Here is a 16864-nt window from a genome sequence, read left to right on the forward strand (position 1 = left end):
CAAATCAGGGGTATATGTAAATAGTCGGATCGCGATCTAAATTAGGGAGGTATTTGTAAATAATCGGATCGCAAATACAAATAGGACCCTGGTTTGCCGTACTATCTCGTCGACTCGTGCTCCGGCGGTCTGACCCTTGCGCTGACGTCCTCGCCACCTTCCCTTCCAGCCGCCGCCGCCGCCATCCTCCCCACCATCCGTTGCAGCTTGGAGCGCGAAGATCCATCCCCATTGGAACCCTTGCACGAACCAACTCTCCCGCAGCAAGAAGAGGAATCGCTCCATTCGCCGCCGCCACATCTGAACGGAGAAAGAAGAGTCGCGCGCTTGAGCTAACGACGCGGGCATGGCGGCGGGCGATGCTGAAGGGGCTCTACAGAATTCTACTAAAAAGTTTGTGCTGTCTGCATCACCATTCTGGCTATTGATTTCCGCTTAATAGAACCATGTACAGTGTAGCTCAACTGAAAATTCACTTCCTCTGATCTGGGAGGCAAGAAATTGCTTCACGTTCCGGGATGAACGCTTCAACTCTCGCCGTATTGTATCCGCTGTCTGTGATGACTTAGTGATTTGGTCCCACCGCTTTTTGTGCAATCTTCTGATAGGGAAAGCACTTCGCCACTAGCGATCTTTCCTTCTAAGCTGCAATCTTCGCTGAAACCTTCTGTTTGGCACTATTGGTGCCTTGTTTGATTTCCAGGTGGGGAATTCTACCCTTCGTAGTTGCATTAAAGAAAAAAAACACTTCCTCTCACTTGGGCATTCTAAGTTCTGACTACTTGAAATTGCTGATTGTGGTATAATTGACACTTCGTCAAAATCTGCAGGGAACTCCAAGCAAGAGACATTCTCCAAGTCTGTTTAGATAAAACAATGAGGACTCCTCTTCGTGAAATGATTGAGAAGGCACAGACCATCCACTCTACCGCTCGTCTCTCATTCAGAAACCTTGACCTTATTATTAGTCCTGAATATGAGTAGTATATAAATTATTAGTCCTGAATATGAGTAGAATATAAATGAGGCTTGTTGACATTGAGTTTCCCATGCTACCGATCGTCTCTGATTAAGCTTGTAGAATGTATATTTGCATTGATGCTGCCAATGTCTGAGTTTTATGGGCTTTATTAGGTGAGGAATTTTTTATACTTCTTTCAGGGCCATGTTGTACACGAGACAACTAAATCAATAGATATTGTGTAAACACCGGCCCAGAAAGAAATTCTCCTTAAAGGTCACAATGCTTGGTAAGAGCAAATGCCTGCCAAGGGAATGGAATGATTTAGGCTAGCCTCATAACAATGTTTTATCTTTTTGTCCTTCCAGTGGTAAGCATCTCATTGAAGAATGTTCGAGGGTGCAAAAATTGCAGAAGATATCCTGCAAATTCTATTTACGATCCTGATATATTTAGCTGTCCTTTTTCTATGTTGTATTATATGTCTCACTTTTCTATTTTTGCAGGATATCTTTGTCATTGGTGCATTTTTTGAGGGAAAGGCAGGAGCACTTCTTGAGCTGCTTAATAAGTGTACTACATTTAGATGAAAACAAGCAAGTTGCTTCTTTTGAACTATGCTCTATTGTTATAAAGGTTATGTGCTCATTGTGGCCAAGTTTTTGAGGATCCAACGGCAACAGAGTGAGGAACCCTCTAGCTAAGGTTTTGAGGCAGCCACATTTCATTGTCTGGGACAACATTGATCCTGTCATTTCCGTTCTCGTAACGGAAATGGGGTTTGCCTCGGTTCAAAAATAAAACATTGATCCTGTCACTCATGAGGTGGTGGGTGGCCTCAAGATTGTTTATGCTGTTGGAGCTGGTAACACTATCTTCTCATTTTTTACCTAAATTTTGTTTGCCCGCTCAGAGCCCGATTGGCATTCTACCCTTCATGTTGGTTGCTTCTGATGTTGAATAAAGCATAAGTGCATTACAAACATGGCAGTGGTTTATGCTCAGATTTTACTTTATCTGTTTACTGCTCACCCATCAGCTTCTTCACAAATGGCAATGGACACAGAGAGAACAGTACCTACTACTTTGGTGTACTACATTTTGTGAGTTCTCGTGTCATTCTACTTTTCTCCTTACATCTCTGGAATGGTAGCGGCTTTAGCAAATGAGAGAACAACAAGTAAATCCGTCTATTTTGCTCATCGCAGAGATGATAATACTTACTTGCTGACAGAGTGGCTGAAAGAAGCACTGAATCTTCACTCGTCAGCTATGTTTGCATGGACCTCATCGTATATTCTGAAACGAGCTTTGAGAACAAAGACGACCTGTCCTCCAGCAATTTGGTGGGCGTGTCGCGCTCAACAGCTACACCTGAAAACAATAGCACAGCGTCATCACAACAGATGTGGTGCTCAACGCATCAAATTCTATGGTACTGCTGTTAGTGGTGCTAACCATCGTCAAGAAGCAGCACCATGTCGCTGTCAAGAACCGAAGTAATTCTGTGCGCGATCGTGATGACTGTTGTCTCCAAAAACTGCTGCCTCACCGTTTTCTGGATCAAATTGTCGGTTGCAGTATCCACTGAAGCAGTGGCTTCGTCCAGAACAAGGACCTTACTCCGTTTCAGAATTACCCTACCAAGACAGACAAGCTGACGCTGGCCTACGCTCCAGTTCTCACCGTTCTCTATCACTGCAATCCAAGTCACGAAGATTTCAGAACAACCAGTACTATGTAGTATGTACTACGAAAAAGTATGAAAGGTGAACTGCATGACTGAATGTGAAAGGTGAGGGGGAAAGAAAACTAGTAGCCTTGAGCTGCATGACTCAATGTAACGATATCAGACCTGGTGAATCAAGCTTCAGCTCCTTCTTCCTAACTTCGTCCCCTAGCTGACAACAATTCAAGGCCTGAAATAGCAGCAGATATATATTCCAGATGTTTTCTTTATTTTTGAGAAAAATAAACAGATTGATGTTGCAACTTAGCTAAAATCAACGTGCAAAAGTGTGATAACTTTCAAGCAAGGGACCGTGCAAAAAGTAAAACTACCTCCCAGATTTGATTATCAGTGTACTCCCCAAGAGGATCAAGGTTACTTCTAACAGTTCCCTCAAACATCGTTGGCTCTTGTGGAATGATGCTCAGTCTGGATCTCAGATCATGCAATCCAATGGTGCAAATATCGACGCCATCTATTAGTATCTGACCAATAGTAGGGTCCACAATTCGGAAAAGGGCCTGAATGAGGGTTGATTTGCCACTTCCTGTTCTTCCAACAATCCCGGTCTTCATGCCCCCAGGAAAAGTGACTGTAAGGCCCTTCAGAACAAATGGAAGTTGTGGGGCATATTTCACCTGCATCAAACCGAAAATTATGAACACCGTCCACCTAACATAATTCCTTTGCTCTTTTCATATGACCCTTTGACTTCTTCAAATGTATTGAGGAATGATCAGAGCATCACAAAGCACACATTTTAGCTATTCCTTTGCATCAAAAGTAATTCTTAGAACACTACGCTAGTACTGAAAAAAAAAGGATGAGGGATATACATGGAGATTGTAGAGCTGAATTTCTCCATTAGATGGCCAGTTATGATCCAACTTATCTCCTGACATGAAAAGCGGGGGCTCTGCAGGAATGCTTATATATTGCAGAATTCTCTCTACTGATATAATCTTGTTCTCCAAAGTGCACAAACCCCAAACAACCAAGGCTTGCAGCATGTTCAGATTAAGTCCATATGTGATAGCAAGACCAGCGATACCTGAAAGTTGGGCACTCAGAGAAGATTTCGAACTAATTTACTACCATCCATTCAGTAGAACTATACACTTGTTCATAATTGACATGATACCTGGATCGATGAGACCTGTTGGCAGATTGATCAAAAATATCAAAGAGAAGGCAAATATAAGAGATGACAACACATCCAATCGGAAGCAAAGCCACTCCCTTGCCCCACTGTTGTAGAATTTCGGTTGAGAGTAAGCATCCATTAGGTGGCTATTAGTTGCTACAAACTGATTTTCCTTGCCGAAACTTCTAATGGTAGTTGATCCTGTTATTGATTCCGCAAAATGCTGTATGATAGGAGCTTTGCAAACTCCTACTAGCCTTTGCAGCTCCCTGGCTGTATCTATGTAGTATCTCTGCACAAAGGCAAGTATAATGAGATCAGTGATCCTGCAGCTTTACATGCAAGAGGATAAGAGTGGGGGAAATGTACCTGATACCAGACACAGACAGCAAATACAGGAATGAAAACAGCAAAGACCTGCCATGCAACCTGAGACATCACCGCTACAATTCCAACAAGCTGAATGATGGAAAATGCCACCGAGCCCATCTGGCCAGCAATGTTGGTGTCCACTTCGCTTTGATCAGTTGAAGCCTGCAAATTCCAAATTCATGTGTTAGCATACTCCAAGCAAATAAATTGAACTTATGAAATTTAATCCTATGAAGATGACTTGCCCTGTTCAAAATGCGCCCACTCGGAGTGGAATCGAAGAAAGACATAGGAGCTCTGAATATGGACATATGCATCTTGTTGAATAACGAAGTCGCTGTCTTATATGCAACTGTTGCAAGGAACAGCGATCTAACAAGGATGCATAATGAACTCCCAAGAGCCAACGCGACATAGACATAGAGCAGCATTGACATGCTCACTGCAGGCTCGACGTCCTTCGACACGGGAGCTGCCGAAGCCATCCAGTAATTACTTGCAATTTGAAGTGTTTGAAAAAGTATCTGCGCCAGCAACACAAACGGTACAAGAGCTCCCCTATAAGCTAGGATGAGGTAATTCCAGTAGACCCAGAACCCCACCCTGCCTTTCTCCCTTTCCTCTTCTTGCACCAGTTGCCCACTCTGAGCATTGCCTTCATCTTCGTTAGCTTTATGTTTCTTCTCACATGATGACAGTGATCTGGATAGCTTCAACTTTGCTGTCCCACTGCAAGAGGAGGACATATTGCCTCTATTCATGGCATTAATCGCATCCAATGTTGTTAGAGCATCCTTGTGAGCACCAACTAGCTCCATGAACTCTTCCCCTGAACCCAGTATCTCGTCGTATTTCCCTGCTTGTGCTATTCTCCCATCTTTCATGACCTACATTACAAGTTCTGTAAGAAGAGTCATACAATTTTTGGCATTAATTATACATGAAAATTTTACCAAGAAGTTCTCACAAGAATGAGATCAGCAGAAGGTAGGAATTCAATCTGATGTGTGACATAAACCACTGTTTTTGAAGCCAAATCCCCAAGCAAGCATTCCTGCAAAATAAAAAGGTACACACTTAGCAATGAGTTCTCAAACTTCTATTGAAAGTCTGCAAATGATGAGGTTTAATCAGAATAAATCAATTGGTAATCAGAATAAATCAATTAATCATGTACCTTAAAAAGGTGGGATCCTGTATGCGCATCAACTGCACTGAATGGATCATCAAACAAATAGATATCAGTATCCTGGTACAAAGCGCGGGCTATCTGAATCCTTTGCTTCTGTCCGCCACTAAGGTTGATGCCTCGCTCGCCAATGATCGTCTGGTCACCAAATGGCAAGATCTCCAAGTCTTTGTTCAGGGAGCATGACTCAAGGGCTCTGTCATACTTCTCTTTGTTCATCTCCATGCCAAACAGTATATTCTCCTGAATTTTTCCGCTCTGTATCCATGCCGACTGGCTGACATATGCTGTCGTCCCACATATCTGAACCTCTCCTGCTAACTTTGGAATCTCACCAAGAATACAGGATATCAAGCTAGATTTGCCGGAGCCAACTGTTCCACAGACTGCAACACGCATACCTGGCCTAACTTTGAAGTTCAGGTCCTTCAGCGTTGGGACTTCAGGTGAGGCTTCCCAAGAGAAGCACCCATCGCTGATGTTGATTGCAAAGTCAGAGCTACCACTTGGCATCCTCTGTACAGCATCACTCGGCAGCTCCTCGAGGCATAGGAATGATGCTATCCTGTCAAGGGACACCTTGGTCTGAATCACCATTGAGATAGTGTCAGGAAGGACATATATCGGTTCCTGCAGCACCCGGAATGTGGCCAATGCAGACAGCACCTTCCCTGACTCCAATGGGATCCCCATGAGCATGCAAGCTCCGAAGGTCACCACAGCAACGAAGGTCGGAGTCCCCCAGAACACGAAGGTCACCGTGGCCGATGTGTAGAGGTATTTCTTTAGCCAATTCGTCTCCGTCTTCCTCAGCTCGATGATCTTGGACAAGAATCTCATCTCCCACCCCTGCAGCTTCAAGATCCTCATGTTGTGCAGGATCTCTGACGTCGCCTTCATCCTGACGTCCTTGCTGTCCATCAGCTTCTCCTGGAACTTCTCCTGCATTTTTCCCGGGGGCACATTGGCAAGCATGATGACCACGGTGGCGCCGAGCGCCGCAAGAGAGGCGAGCCCGAGGGTGGAGTACAGGATGAACATTGCCATGCCCACTTGCAGCGGTACCAGCCAGAGGTCGTGCATGTACCATGCGAAGATGCCGACGCGGTCGGCGTCGACGCTGATGATGTTAATCATCTCCCCGTTCGTGCGGCTCCGCCTCGAGTGGCTGGAAAGCGCGAGGCTCTTCTGGTACACGACGGCGACAAGCGCCGACCGCGCGCGTATCCCGGCCTGCTGAATGCGGAAATTCCAGTGCCCCTGCGACAGGCACTCGAACACCTTGGCGACGATGAAGGCGAGGACAAGGAGCTGCCCCTGGCTCGCGTACCTCTCGTCGCCGTTGAGGTACTGCACCAGGGAGTCTATGAGGTACGGGCCGACGTAGGTGGCGACGTTGTAGACCAGCGCGTAGAACACGGTCACCCCGACGTGCCCCCACACGGTGCGCAACAGGGCTTTGGTGAGCTTGAACGCCGTGACGACCTTCCGGCCGGAGCTGCCGCCGTCGCCGGTGAGCGCCTCGAGGTTGGCCTTGAACTGCGGGAGCAGGCCAGCGACGCTGTCGCCGGGTTCGAGCCCCGGGACGTCGTCCAGGACGAGGGTCCTCGTGTGGCCGACGGCGAGCAGGGGAGCCATCCACGAGAAGGTGAGCACGCTAAGAAAGCCGGAGCCGGTGAGCAAGGACGTGTCGGCGGCGCTGCCGCTTCTCTCACCGGCCGCCTCGTGCGCGCCGATCAGCAGAGGCTCCTCGGAAGCATGGCCGCGTCCATCCCTCCTTCCGAGGAACCCGGCTGCGAGTAGAACCACTGCTGCAATAACAGAGACGGCGTCGAGCGCCCACGACCGACCGGACACGGGGAACCCGTCGAGGCACGCCGCCGCGTGGACGCCGACGCCGACGACGGAGAGGAGCATGAACAGCGCCCACCAGAGCCTGAGCGGCGCTGGGAACCGCTCCTGGTGCCGCTGCCGCCCGAAGTCGAACTGCACATACGCCGCGAGCAGCAGCCACGCCGCCGCGCGCGCCGCTGCGTCCACCTGTTCCGCGACCGCGTCGTGCGACCAGCTGGCGGCGGCAGCGTCCGCGTACCACGAGTACGCGGCGACGAGGGCCTCGAACGCTGCCAGAGCCCACGTGGTGCAGACTGCGACCCCGTAGCACCGGAACCCGCCTGTGCCGCGGCCGGCGTCTTCCCCCACGCCCCCGTCCTTGGCGCGGCCGCCGGAGAGGGTGAGGCGGCGGAAGAGGAAGCGCCCCGCGACGGCGAGCGCGAGGACGAGGTGCGCCGCGGCGCTAATGCCGTGAAGAAACAGCGGTTGCAGGGCGAAAACGAGGGATTGCTCACCGGCCGGCGTTGCCGCCATCGCGGCCGCGGCGGTCGAGGAGGGCATGGGCGTCTGCAACGCGGGGCCCATTGAGGCGCAGGCCCGGATAGGCGACGGCTTATATAGCCACCACGGCGGCGGCGCATCAGTCGTCGTGGCGGCGGCGACGCGGCCATGGCGGTCAAAGGATGACGGGTCACTGGCCCTGGCCACCTTGGGTGCGAAGCACCGCCGGCCGGCTTCAGTGAGCCTGCACCGGTGCACCCAATCCAAAGAAAATACTAATCTGCACTTGAAACTGCACCGGCTGCAGTGAGCCTGCACCGGTGGATACTTCCAAAGTATAATCCCAATACCTTTTGGGGATTCCCTAGAAGAGAATAGCGGACGAGTGATCAAATTCAACTCACCAAGTTTCGCTATTTACCGAGAAAAAACTACTCCATGTAACATGATTTAAACCCAATCTAAGCACTTGAAATTTGGTCCCCACACCAAGTCCCTAGCTACCCTTGTTTCCCAGTTTCGATGGTTCTGCTATCCAACTTGCGACCGTGGCAAACAAGAGCTAGCTACTGTGGCCTCGGAAACTCCCTTCCATGTTTCCACACTTGAGTGTCTTTTTTCTGCCAACCATCCTAGCGTCACTCTTCCAATATTCAAGTGTTTTGCAATCCTACAGACCCGTAGAAAACAAGATACCACAGTTTTTATGTTTTCCTTCTTCGTGCGTTTTTTTGAACCGGCCTGCGTCCCAAAGAGCGAAATGGAATCGGTAATAAAAGCACATTTCAAACTCACAGGTCACAGCTGATGTAAACTGGTCGCACCGCAGAACCTGCCCTGCTTGGCACGCCATGCTGAGTAGCTTTGCTTGGCACCATGCATCCATCATTGATCATTCGCTCCGCTGCTGCTTCACCCGCTTGGATCCTTCCCTAGTGCCAGACTGACTCATCTTTCCATTTATCTGACAGCGACCGAGAAGGAGCCAAGGAACTAGTGGGGAAAAAATGGCATGCTTGGTAGCGAAGCTAGCGATACATGCGCTGTCTCGCTCGCCTTGATCTCCATAGTCCAAAGAGCGTGGGCCTTCTCCTGGTCACCGCACGTTTTTTCTTTAACATTGTTTTCATGTTCCTCGTCGATGATCTCTAATTTGACTTCGACTTCTGCGACAAAGAGAGAGCCATCCGTGCCTCTATCGGACATGAACTATCAGTAAATTTTGAGCATATTTTCGAATTTTTGACCTGCACACCTCAAAAAGATTCTCCAAACGTCCCAATATATTATATTGACGTAGGAATCTCTACAATCATATAGTGGAGATTGCAATAATCTAACTGCCGAGATTATGAAAATCAGATAAACAATCTGTAGCCGATCCAAACAGATAGATTATAGTGGAGATTACAACAATCCAACTGACGAGATTTGTATTCTTTGTTCTGCCGGCGGTAGAACAAGGTAGATTCCAACTTTAGGGGGCATACTGTTGATTTATTTTACGGTAATCAGGAATAGTACAATAATATCATGGGTACATATGAAACGTGCGAAAGAGTACAACTAAAACCACGCAACAGTATGACGGAGAAAAAGGCCTAAATCAGGCTGCCAGTTGCATCAAACCTACAGAACCACAAAATGTGATGAAACAGTTTACCCAAATATCACATGATTCCAAAGGCTCCTCAGTTACTGAAGAAGACGCATGCTAACTTGATTGTTCAGACAGAAACTCCTGTTTTTGGTAATGAAGGCATTCATCGCATCGGTCTTTGTACGAAATTTAACCAGCACCATTCTTATGGGCTCTGGGACACCAGGTCTGTGCAGCAGTCATGTATGGAATCAGACAACCATGAACTCAACAAGTTGAATACTGGCAAACAAGAGTGGGTGTCTCAAAATCCTTACCTGAGAAAGTTTTCAAATGAAGGTTCAAAGTTAGTGCCACACAGAAAGCGTTCTATGTCCTCTGGCAGGGCATATCGTGGAACTCCTTGCAATAGTACCTGTGAAGACCCATAAAGCAAAAACACAAGTAAAACATGGTGAATTGTTTCAAGACAAGCCGACCAGTAGATATCAGATGCTTATGATCTGCAAGAGCCAAGAGTAAGAGCGTGGGGATGCAAGAGTGCCGTTCATCTTGGTATTTGCACAATCAATAGCACTGAGCAGAGGAGAGATAAGAATAAACAGAAATTGATAACATGCATCTACTTTAATGCAAAACTATTAACTTACTGCTTTTCCATCGAAAGATTGTTTGAGATCCCACACATCACGACTTATCTGTTATATTAGAGTAGACAAATATATAATTGTTTACCCCTTGCTGGACCAAATAAATGAAAAACTGGTAAAAGAACAAGTCTTGCCTTACCGCTTCCATCTTGTATAGACGATTCTGACTTGTTTGCCTAGTTGCTGTGGTAAACGCTGCCTTTGAAGGAAACCTCAACAAACTAATCACATAAAGCGTTAAAACAATTTTTAGGTTGATAATCACATCAGAAATGGGAAGAAGCAAATTAATTATACAGAAATTCAACTCCAAATCTATACCAATACCATGTCAACAACTACAAAAATTTAATCAAGGCATGTCAGATGTTTACTATAGTCACTCATACATAACACATCGTGCACTCAAAGAGAAGTATCTTGCACTAGCAGACATCCTAATCAAATAGATCACCGCACAGACAGATCAGCAAAGGCTAGTCAGGGACGAGTTGGCCTACTAAGAAATGGCAAAGCTTCATGAACACTATATGAAAATAAGAATGCATCAACAAGGCTAAGTTATCACTTTTGTATTGATGATGGGATCGGGATGAACACATGAAGTGGGTTAGGGGCCCAAATAAGTAAAACAAGGTATATAAAAAGGTCGTATATACAGAGCATGCTGAGGAACAAAAAGATTGGGAACACAAGAGGAACCATACGCGCTCAACGGAGTAAATCCCCTGTTGTAATCCATCTTCACATCATCCAATGACAATCCACATCTGTCAAGGTGATGGATAATGTCTGTTTTCAACATGTTCTTTTCAAGACGGTTTCCCACGCCAGCGGTACTGTAGAACCTTCCATAGGCCAATCCTGTTGCAACAGAAAAGTATTATTTAAATGTAAGGTGAACAAGTATATTAAGGTAAACAATTATTACAGACTAAGAGTACCAGCAATACAAGAAAAGCTAAGAGGCCACAACAAAATCCTCTTGACTCAAAAAATCAAGGTACAATAACACAATCACTTTGAATACATATGTCACGAGTTCAGTGACCTATCCAGTTGATACTTCAATAAGTTAAGCACGACAATACTCTACGAAAATGAAACCAACAGAAACATCTATAAGAGAAATTTTCTTGTCCCTGTACACTCACGTCCCGAACAATGAAAAAATGTGTTCCAAAATTGAACCGGTTTTCTTTTCTGGACGTGATGGAACTTCCAGCAATAACAATGAGTGGCCTTATACTGGTAGAAATGTCGCTTCACAGTGTTCTCCAGTAAAATCAGAGCACTATCTCATTCTCATACTTCCAAACCTATTTATTATTCGCACTACCAAACATGGTGCGATATCATTACCTTAGAAATCAAAGGTTTCAATCAAATTCACCGATACCTCACCCTCCCCGCATTTATCGTCGGCTAGTCAATCTCCCTACATTCCTACTCGCTATTCTAAACCAGGAATAGAACATTAAACCCTAAACCCACGAAGAAGCAAACAAACTGACAGGCTACAGCACAAACACGAACAGGTAAATGGAAGGCAGAACCACGAGTAAGACCAAGCCACCTTCGCTGGATGCCTTGAGGAAAGGGTCGTTCTGCGAGTCCGCGCCCGCGGCCGCGGCTTCGCCGGATGCATCCGCTGAGAAGAGCCGAGCGGACCCCGGCGCGGAAGCGGCCAGGCGAGAGGAGGAGGAGGGATCCCTTGATGCGGCAACGCCGCGGCGGAGGGCGGCGGCCGCGAGCCTCGACATGTCTCTGGCGGCGCGGCGGCTGAAGAGGGAGGAAACAGGAATGGCGTCGGGCGGAGTCCGGACTCGTGGGAGCACGAACGGATCGCAAATGGGTTCCCTTTCTGATTGTTGTGTAACCAACGGGCTAGTTTTGGGCCGTTATTAAATGGGCCTTTTGGATCATCAAGGTTTGATGGGCTTATGACCTGGGAAGCCCGAGAACCGAACAGAGTACGCCGGTGATGAGGGTTCACAGAAATTTAGGAATACGTCTTTGCAGCAAGCTCTAGAACGACGGCGAGTATGCGATTCGCGCATCGGCTTCGCCACGAACGAAAAGAGAGAAGAACCAGTCCCGTCTCTTTCGTTTGGAAGGTCGACGGGGAAGAAGAGGAGGCGAGCGCCCCACCGGCGACCAGCCCGCGACGACGCGGCCCGAGGAGGCCAGGAGAGGTGCTCCTGAGCTCCAGATCGTCACCCCACCGCCAAGCCGTTGCGACCGCCGCTGCCGTAGCATGAGGTGGCCGCCGCCGATCTCGCTTCGCCGCCGCCCCTTCCTCCTCCCCGCCCTTCTCGTCGCCCTCTACTCGATTCCTGGTGAGATCTGGCTCTATCTATCAGAATACGGGTTTTGTTTTCGGATTAGGAGGTCAGTTTGAATGTTTGATCGTGAGGGAGGTTTGACCGAATTAATTACCGTATTTTCTGGTGGAGTGGTTGCTTAGATGGGAAGTACTAATCGTTCCAGATTGTTTTTTTTTTCCTCAGTGGATTTGTGACTAGCGAAAAAAAATCCGCATGGTGAGGTCTGAGGTGCGATTCTCATAGGGGAAGTAGGTTTAATAATTTACAACTCGTGAAATGGAAACTGCATGTAGCAAACAAGTGAAATTTTGGCAAACTAGTAGGTGCCTCGGTGATTTATTTTCAATAGTGCTATTAGTGTGAAGACTTACGATGGTAACATGCTCTGCAGCATGGCTGCAAAGGGAAAGTATAAAGTTTGCAAAAAAAGTTGTATTCATGATGAAATGTTTCAAAGTTGGTATAGACAAAGGAAAAGGCCATTGATTTTGCGTCGTAAGGAACAGTGTGGGGATTCTCTTGGTGTTGGTCTGTTGGATTAGTGTTGTGGTGCATTTGTTAGTTCAACTTGAATATTTTGCTTAGGGTCTGTAAATTATGAGTGCTGTTCTGTGCATAACTCATACTCGTTGTGAACCCCAATAATCATCTTTGCTACATGTCCAATATTCGTGAGGGTTATTTTGTTTTGAATTTTTGGAGCACAGGTCCCAGATTGTTAGCAGCATCAAGTGCCAAGAATGATTTATGTCTTCATTGTCTGTGCATTCCAGTTATTTTTCTATCAGTCATCAGGAACCAACTATTGGTTGTCACTATTGAGCAAACACAACTTTTGGTAACATTAGTGACTTACAGCCATCAGACTGATATAGTGATATATGATTCTCATCATCTTCCTTGCAAAAAGAAAAAATGATTCTCATCTGGCTGCATTTCAAGCAGATGTCCAGCATGTGGTTTCATATTGGATGTCAGTAATTTTGCTTTATCAAAGTTGGTGTATTTTTATTACAGCCGTTCTTGTGTTATCTTTTGTGATACTTGTACAGATTTGTAAATTTAACATACTTGTTTAATTCCTTCACTATTATTTGTGCATGACTGATAAGCTTAATTGTGTAGGGACTTTTTCATTGAGGTTTGTCACACTCGATACTGTTGAGATATTTACTACTCATGAATGGTTTGGCAAGCCAACAGTGTATTTCCATTGCAATGGAGAGAACAAGACATATTTGCCAGACGTGAAGGAGGCACACACACTGTACACCTTTAAGGGTGAAGAATCATGGCAGGTTAGTTATACTGTTGATGTAGTTCTTAAGATTGGTCTTCAGTTCCTCACTAATTGTTTTGTTAGCGCCACCTTACACATTGAGTATTGTGCAATTTTGGCAGCCGTTAACAGAGCTTCCAGAAAAGAAATGCAAGCGATGTGGTTTGTATGAAGAGGACACATTTAAACCTGCTGATGTGTTTGATGAATGGGAGATGTGTTCCAGTGATTTCAAGGATGGAAAATACACCCGCTTAAAGGAAAACCAGTTCAATGCAACGTTCTTATGCCCAAACTGCACTGCTTCTGCTGGTATGCTGATATCTAATATTATTCTTATGTTTTTTAGTTATTTTCTGTGAACTAGCTGGATTTGCAGTTGTTTTTCCAGTCTAGACCTAGATAATTCTTTGCAGATTTTTTTTACTTGGTTACGAGTACTTCAAATTCATGGATAACACCTCTGTGGCATCTCTGATGATGAAATTACTGTGGAATTGGGGAAAATATTGGGTGCCAACCCAATAGATAGTTAAAGAAATGCCTTGTGTGTTTGAGTTATACATTGTTTTTCCTCAAGATGTTTCTTTCTTTCCAGGTGTTCATGGAAACCGTGAGCCTAGCTCCGAGGTGGAAACTAATAAGGCATCTGTTCTGGTGATCATCATAGTTAGTGTTCTTGCTTCAGTCCTTGTCATCATTGCCTTGTTTTTGGGCTACAAGTACTGGCAGAAGAAGAAGAGGGAGCGAGACCAGGCTCGATTCCTCAAGCTTTTTGAAGAGGGAGATGACCTTGAAGATGAACTGGGCCTTAGCAATGAACTCTAAATCAGCTCGTAGAGTACCTGCAGGCTACAGCCGATATTTTCAGATGTAGATCCCACGTTGTCATGTATAGAATGCGTGATTTTCACTTCGAAATTTTGTAGGCTGTAGCATACATTAGTTTAAAGAAACCACTGACAAAACTATGATTCAGTTCGATCAGTGTTTCTCCTGACCTCTTAGCTTTGCCACAGGGAGTAAAATGGTAAATCTTGCAACAGTTTGCAGTAAACCCAGTTACATGCATATAACCGTGCAAAAAAGAAGGCACTCCTTTCCTAGTCTTCGTCGTAAGCTCCATGATCCCCTTTCTCTGTCAGTTTGCCATGCTTATCCAGGTAGCCGCTGGCGACCAGCTCGCTGACAACATTCTCCAGGGCCGGCGTCGCTGGCTGATCAGGAAGCTCGAAGCCCGTCGTGCTATCAGCAGCGTGTCTCTTGAGCATGGGCGCGAGCTTCAAGAGTGCGCCATCTCGCCTCATGTGCGGGACGTTGTTCTCGTCGAACCCAGCGTACTCCACGTAGAGCTGCCCACCTGTTTGCTGCCTCCTTGGAGACCCCCTGGAGTGGATCTTCTGACAGCACGCCGGAGTCGACGATATTTCTCGCGCGCGAGTGGAGGCCGAGGCGTCTCAGAAGAGGGATTTGGTCGCTGCAGATGGGTCCGCACGCACTGTTCTTCATCTTTCTCTCGAGCTCGTGATGGTGCCGGGAGATATGATGTAACTCCGTAACTTCTACTATAGTCAAAAAATTCTTGGCCTACTAGTCCATTGAACGATGGGTTGGGCCAGTCCTTAAAACAAGTTTTGGTCTGTGCATCTGGCCTGGTTGCCAGTCCTTAGTTTGGAGGGTCATAAAGCTCTCGTATGGAGGGGTTTAATATAAGTCCAATCTAGTGTTTGATTGTAGAGCTTTATACGTAGTTGGTAATGATTTTTCTACCTCTCATTAATACTGAGTAAGTGAGGGGACAGAGGTAGTAGGAGAAAAGAAGGAATATTTTTGTGGGGTCCATAGAAAATAAGCTCCCTTAAGCATCTCTTGAAGGGGCTTACGAACTTACAGAGTTTATCGGCATAAGTCTCACCTATAAGCTCTTATGTTTGAATAAAAAGATGTATATTTAGGATTTATTGGTGGAGCTTATAATAAGTCCCTCCAAACCAAACACCCCTAAGAAGAATGAAAAAAAAGCTAGGTAAACAAGATTGGAGATTTCATCGAGGGTTTGTGTCCTGGGATTGTGTCTCTAGCGTTTGTCAGCGTTCTTCCAAATGCTATTATGCCAGTGTATATTATTAGTGTCCCTATGTACTAACTCAACCTTGTTCCAAATGCTATCATCCGGCTAGTCCGTATCGAGGTGGTTCTTGCATTCAACCTTGGTCCCGTGAAACGAAATTAATTTCTGTGTATCAAATTAATTCTTAATCATATAGAGTTCGCTTGTCCTTCACATTCAAGAGAACAATAATGATGAACCTAGCATGTTCTTGTAGCTCCTTTTTTCTTTTCTTGCCTCTAGCATGTAGTAATCGGGATATCTTTGCCCGGCATGTCTTTTCTAGTTTGCTAGTTATTATATTGGAGGTGCTAAGGCATACTTTTGAGCAAAGTCCAGGATTTCTTAAATGTTTTTTCCCTGATTGGGTCACGACTCTCGTGGCATGACGTGGTGAGACATCCACCAAATAAATTCCTGGTGCTTCTTTAGCTAATGATCTCAGAAAAGATAAATGACGAGCATTATACAACATATAGACCAGCTTGAATTCATCAGTAGTGTAAGAGCTGTAGTGGCACCAAGCTAGCTGTACAGGAACTAGTATTAACAATTGTGGGCCGTCCGGCCATGTTGACACATTCAGGCGTTCAGCTATCAGATTGGTCTACCTGGAAAGCAGGCAACCTTATCAAATAATGCAAACGAATAGTTTCAGGTGCAGATTCCATGCATGTCGCTTTCTCATAACAGGTTCTCTTCTCTATAGATCTCAGAAGCTAAGTAGGACCTGTTTGACACAGCTGAAACTTGTTCTGAAGCCAGCTGGTGGCTAGCTGGTCAGAGAAGCAGCTTATTAAAGAAGCAGCTGGTCAAAGAAGTTAAATGTTTGGCAGACTGCTTATTAAATGGGCTGAAATCCTATCTGAAGCGAGAAATGACTGAAATAAATAACCTTACTGTTTCTACCGGTCCTAACTCTACCACTAGAAACCCCTTTAGTCACTGACAACCTGGGCCCACAGTCAACCAGACCGGGACCAGTCAAGGTCAGCCATGGCCGGACCATGACAGGCCGTTCCCGGCGACGGCGAGGCCAACTGGTGGCGAGGTTCGGCATCATCAGCTTTGCTGCAGCCGGGGACACCTGCAACGCCGCCCGTGACGGCCAAAAGACTGGCCGGCGATGGCCGGCGACGAGCAGCGGCGCCCACGGCGGCGCGGACGAG

General features: G+C 46.3%; 3 protein-coding genes across 4 annotated transcripts; 1 reads left to right on the forward strand and 2 right to left on the reverse strand.

Moving 5' to 3' along the window:
• Positions 1–795: 795 nt before the first annotated feature.
• On the reverse strand, positions 796–8633 carry LOC112878173 (ABC transporter C family member 3-like). 2 transcript variants are annotated; one of them, XM_025942598.1, is made up of 12 exons: positions 8525–8633; positions 5384–8093; positions 5174–5260; positions 4452–5093; positions 4204–4368; positions 3832–4126; positions 3527–3741; positions 3023–3328; positions 2817–2880; positions 2420–2659; positions 2186–2335; positions 796–970 (listed from the first exon to the last, which is right to left on the reverse strand). In XM_025942598.1, the coding sequence occupies exons 1-11, from the start codon at positions 8623–8625 to the stop codon at positions 2232–2234; spliced, it is 4929 nt and encodes a 1642-aa protein (XP_025798383.1). In that variant the 5' UTR covers positions 8626–8633; the 3' UTR covers positions 796–970; positions 2186–2231. The 2 variants fall into 2 exon arrangements, with proteins under 2 accessions (XP_025798383.1, XP_025798382.1); XM_025942597.1 differs by lacking the exon at positions 796–970 and having other exon boundaries at positions 1938–2335.
• A 508-nt stretch (positions 8634–9141) lies between these two features.
• On the reverse strand, positions 9142–11833 carry LOC112878174. The gene is made up of 6 exons (XM_025942599.1): positions 11556–11833; positions 10687–10843; positions 10119–10200; positions 9980–10027; positions 9647–9744; positions 9142–9557 (listed from the first exon to the last, which is right to left on the reverse strand). Exons 1-6 carry the CDS (start codon positions 11740–11742, stop codon positions 9425–9427), a joined length of 705 nt encoding a protein of 234 aa, XP_025798384.1. The 5' UTR covers positions 11743–11833; the 3' UTR covers positions 9142–9424.
• A 174-nt stretch (positions 11834–12007) lies between these two features.
• Positions 12008–14630, forward strand: LOC112878175. The gene is made up of 4 exons (XM_025942600.1): positions 12008–12318; positions 13432–13604; positions 13708–13897; positions 14184–14630. The coding sequence occupies exons 1-4, from the start codon at positions 12237–12239 to the stop codon at positions 14411–14413; spliced, it is 675 nt and encodes a 224-aa protein (XP_025798385.1). The 5' UTR covers positions 12008–12236; the 3' UTR covers positions 14414–14630.
• Positions 14631–16864: the final 2234 nt, after the last annotated feature.

The sequence above is a fragment of the Panicum hallii genome, chromosome 9, assembly GCF_002211085.1.
Source record: "Panicum hallii strain FIL2 chromosome 9, PHallii_v3.1, whole genome shotgun sequence".
In the NCBI taxonomy this organism is placed as follows: Eukaryota; Viridiplantae; Streptophyta; class Magnoliopsida; order Poales; family Poaceae; genus Panicum; species Panicum hallii.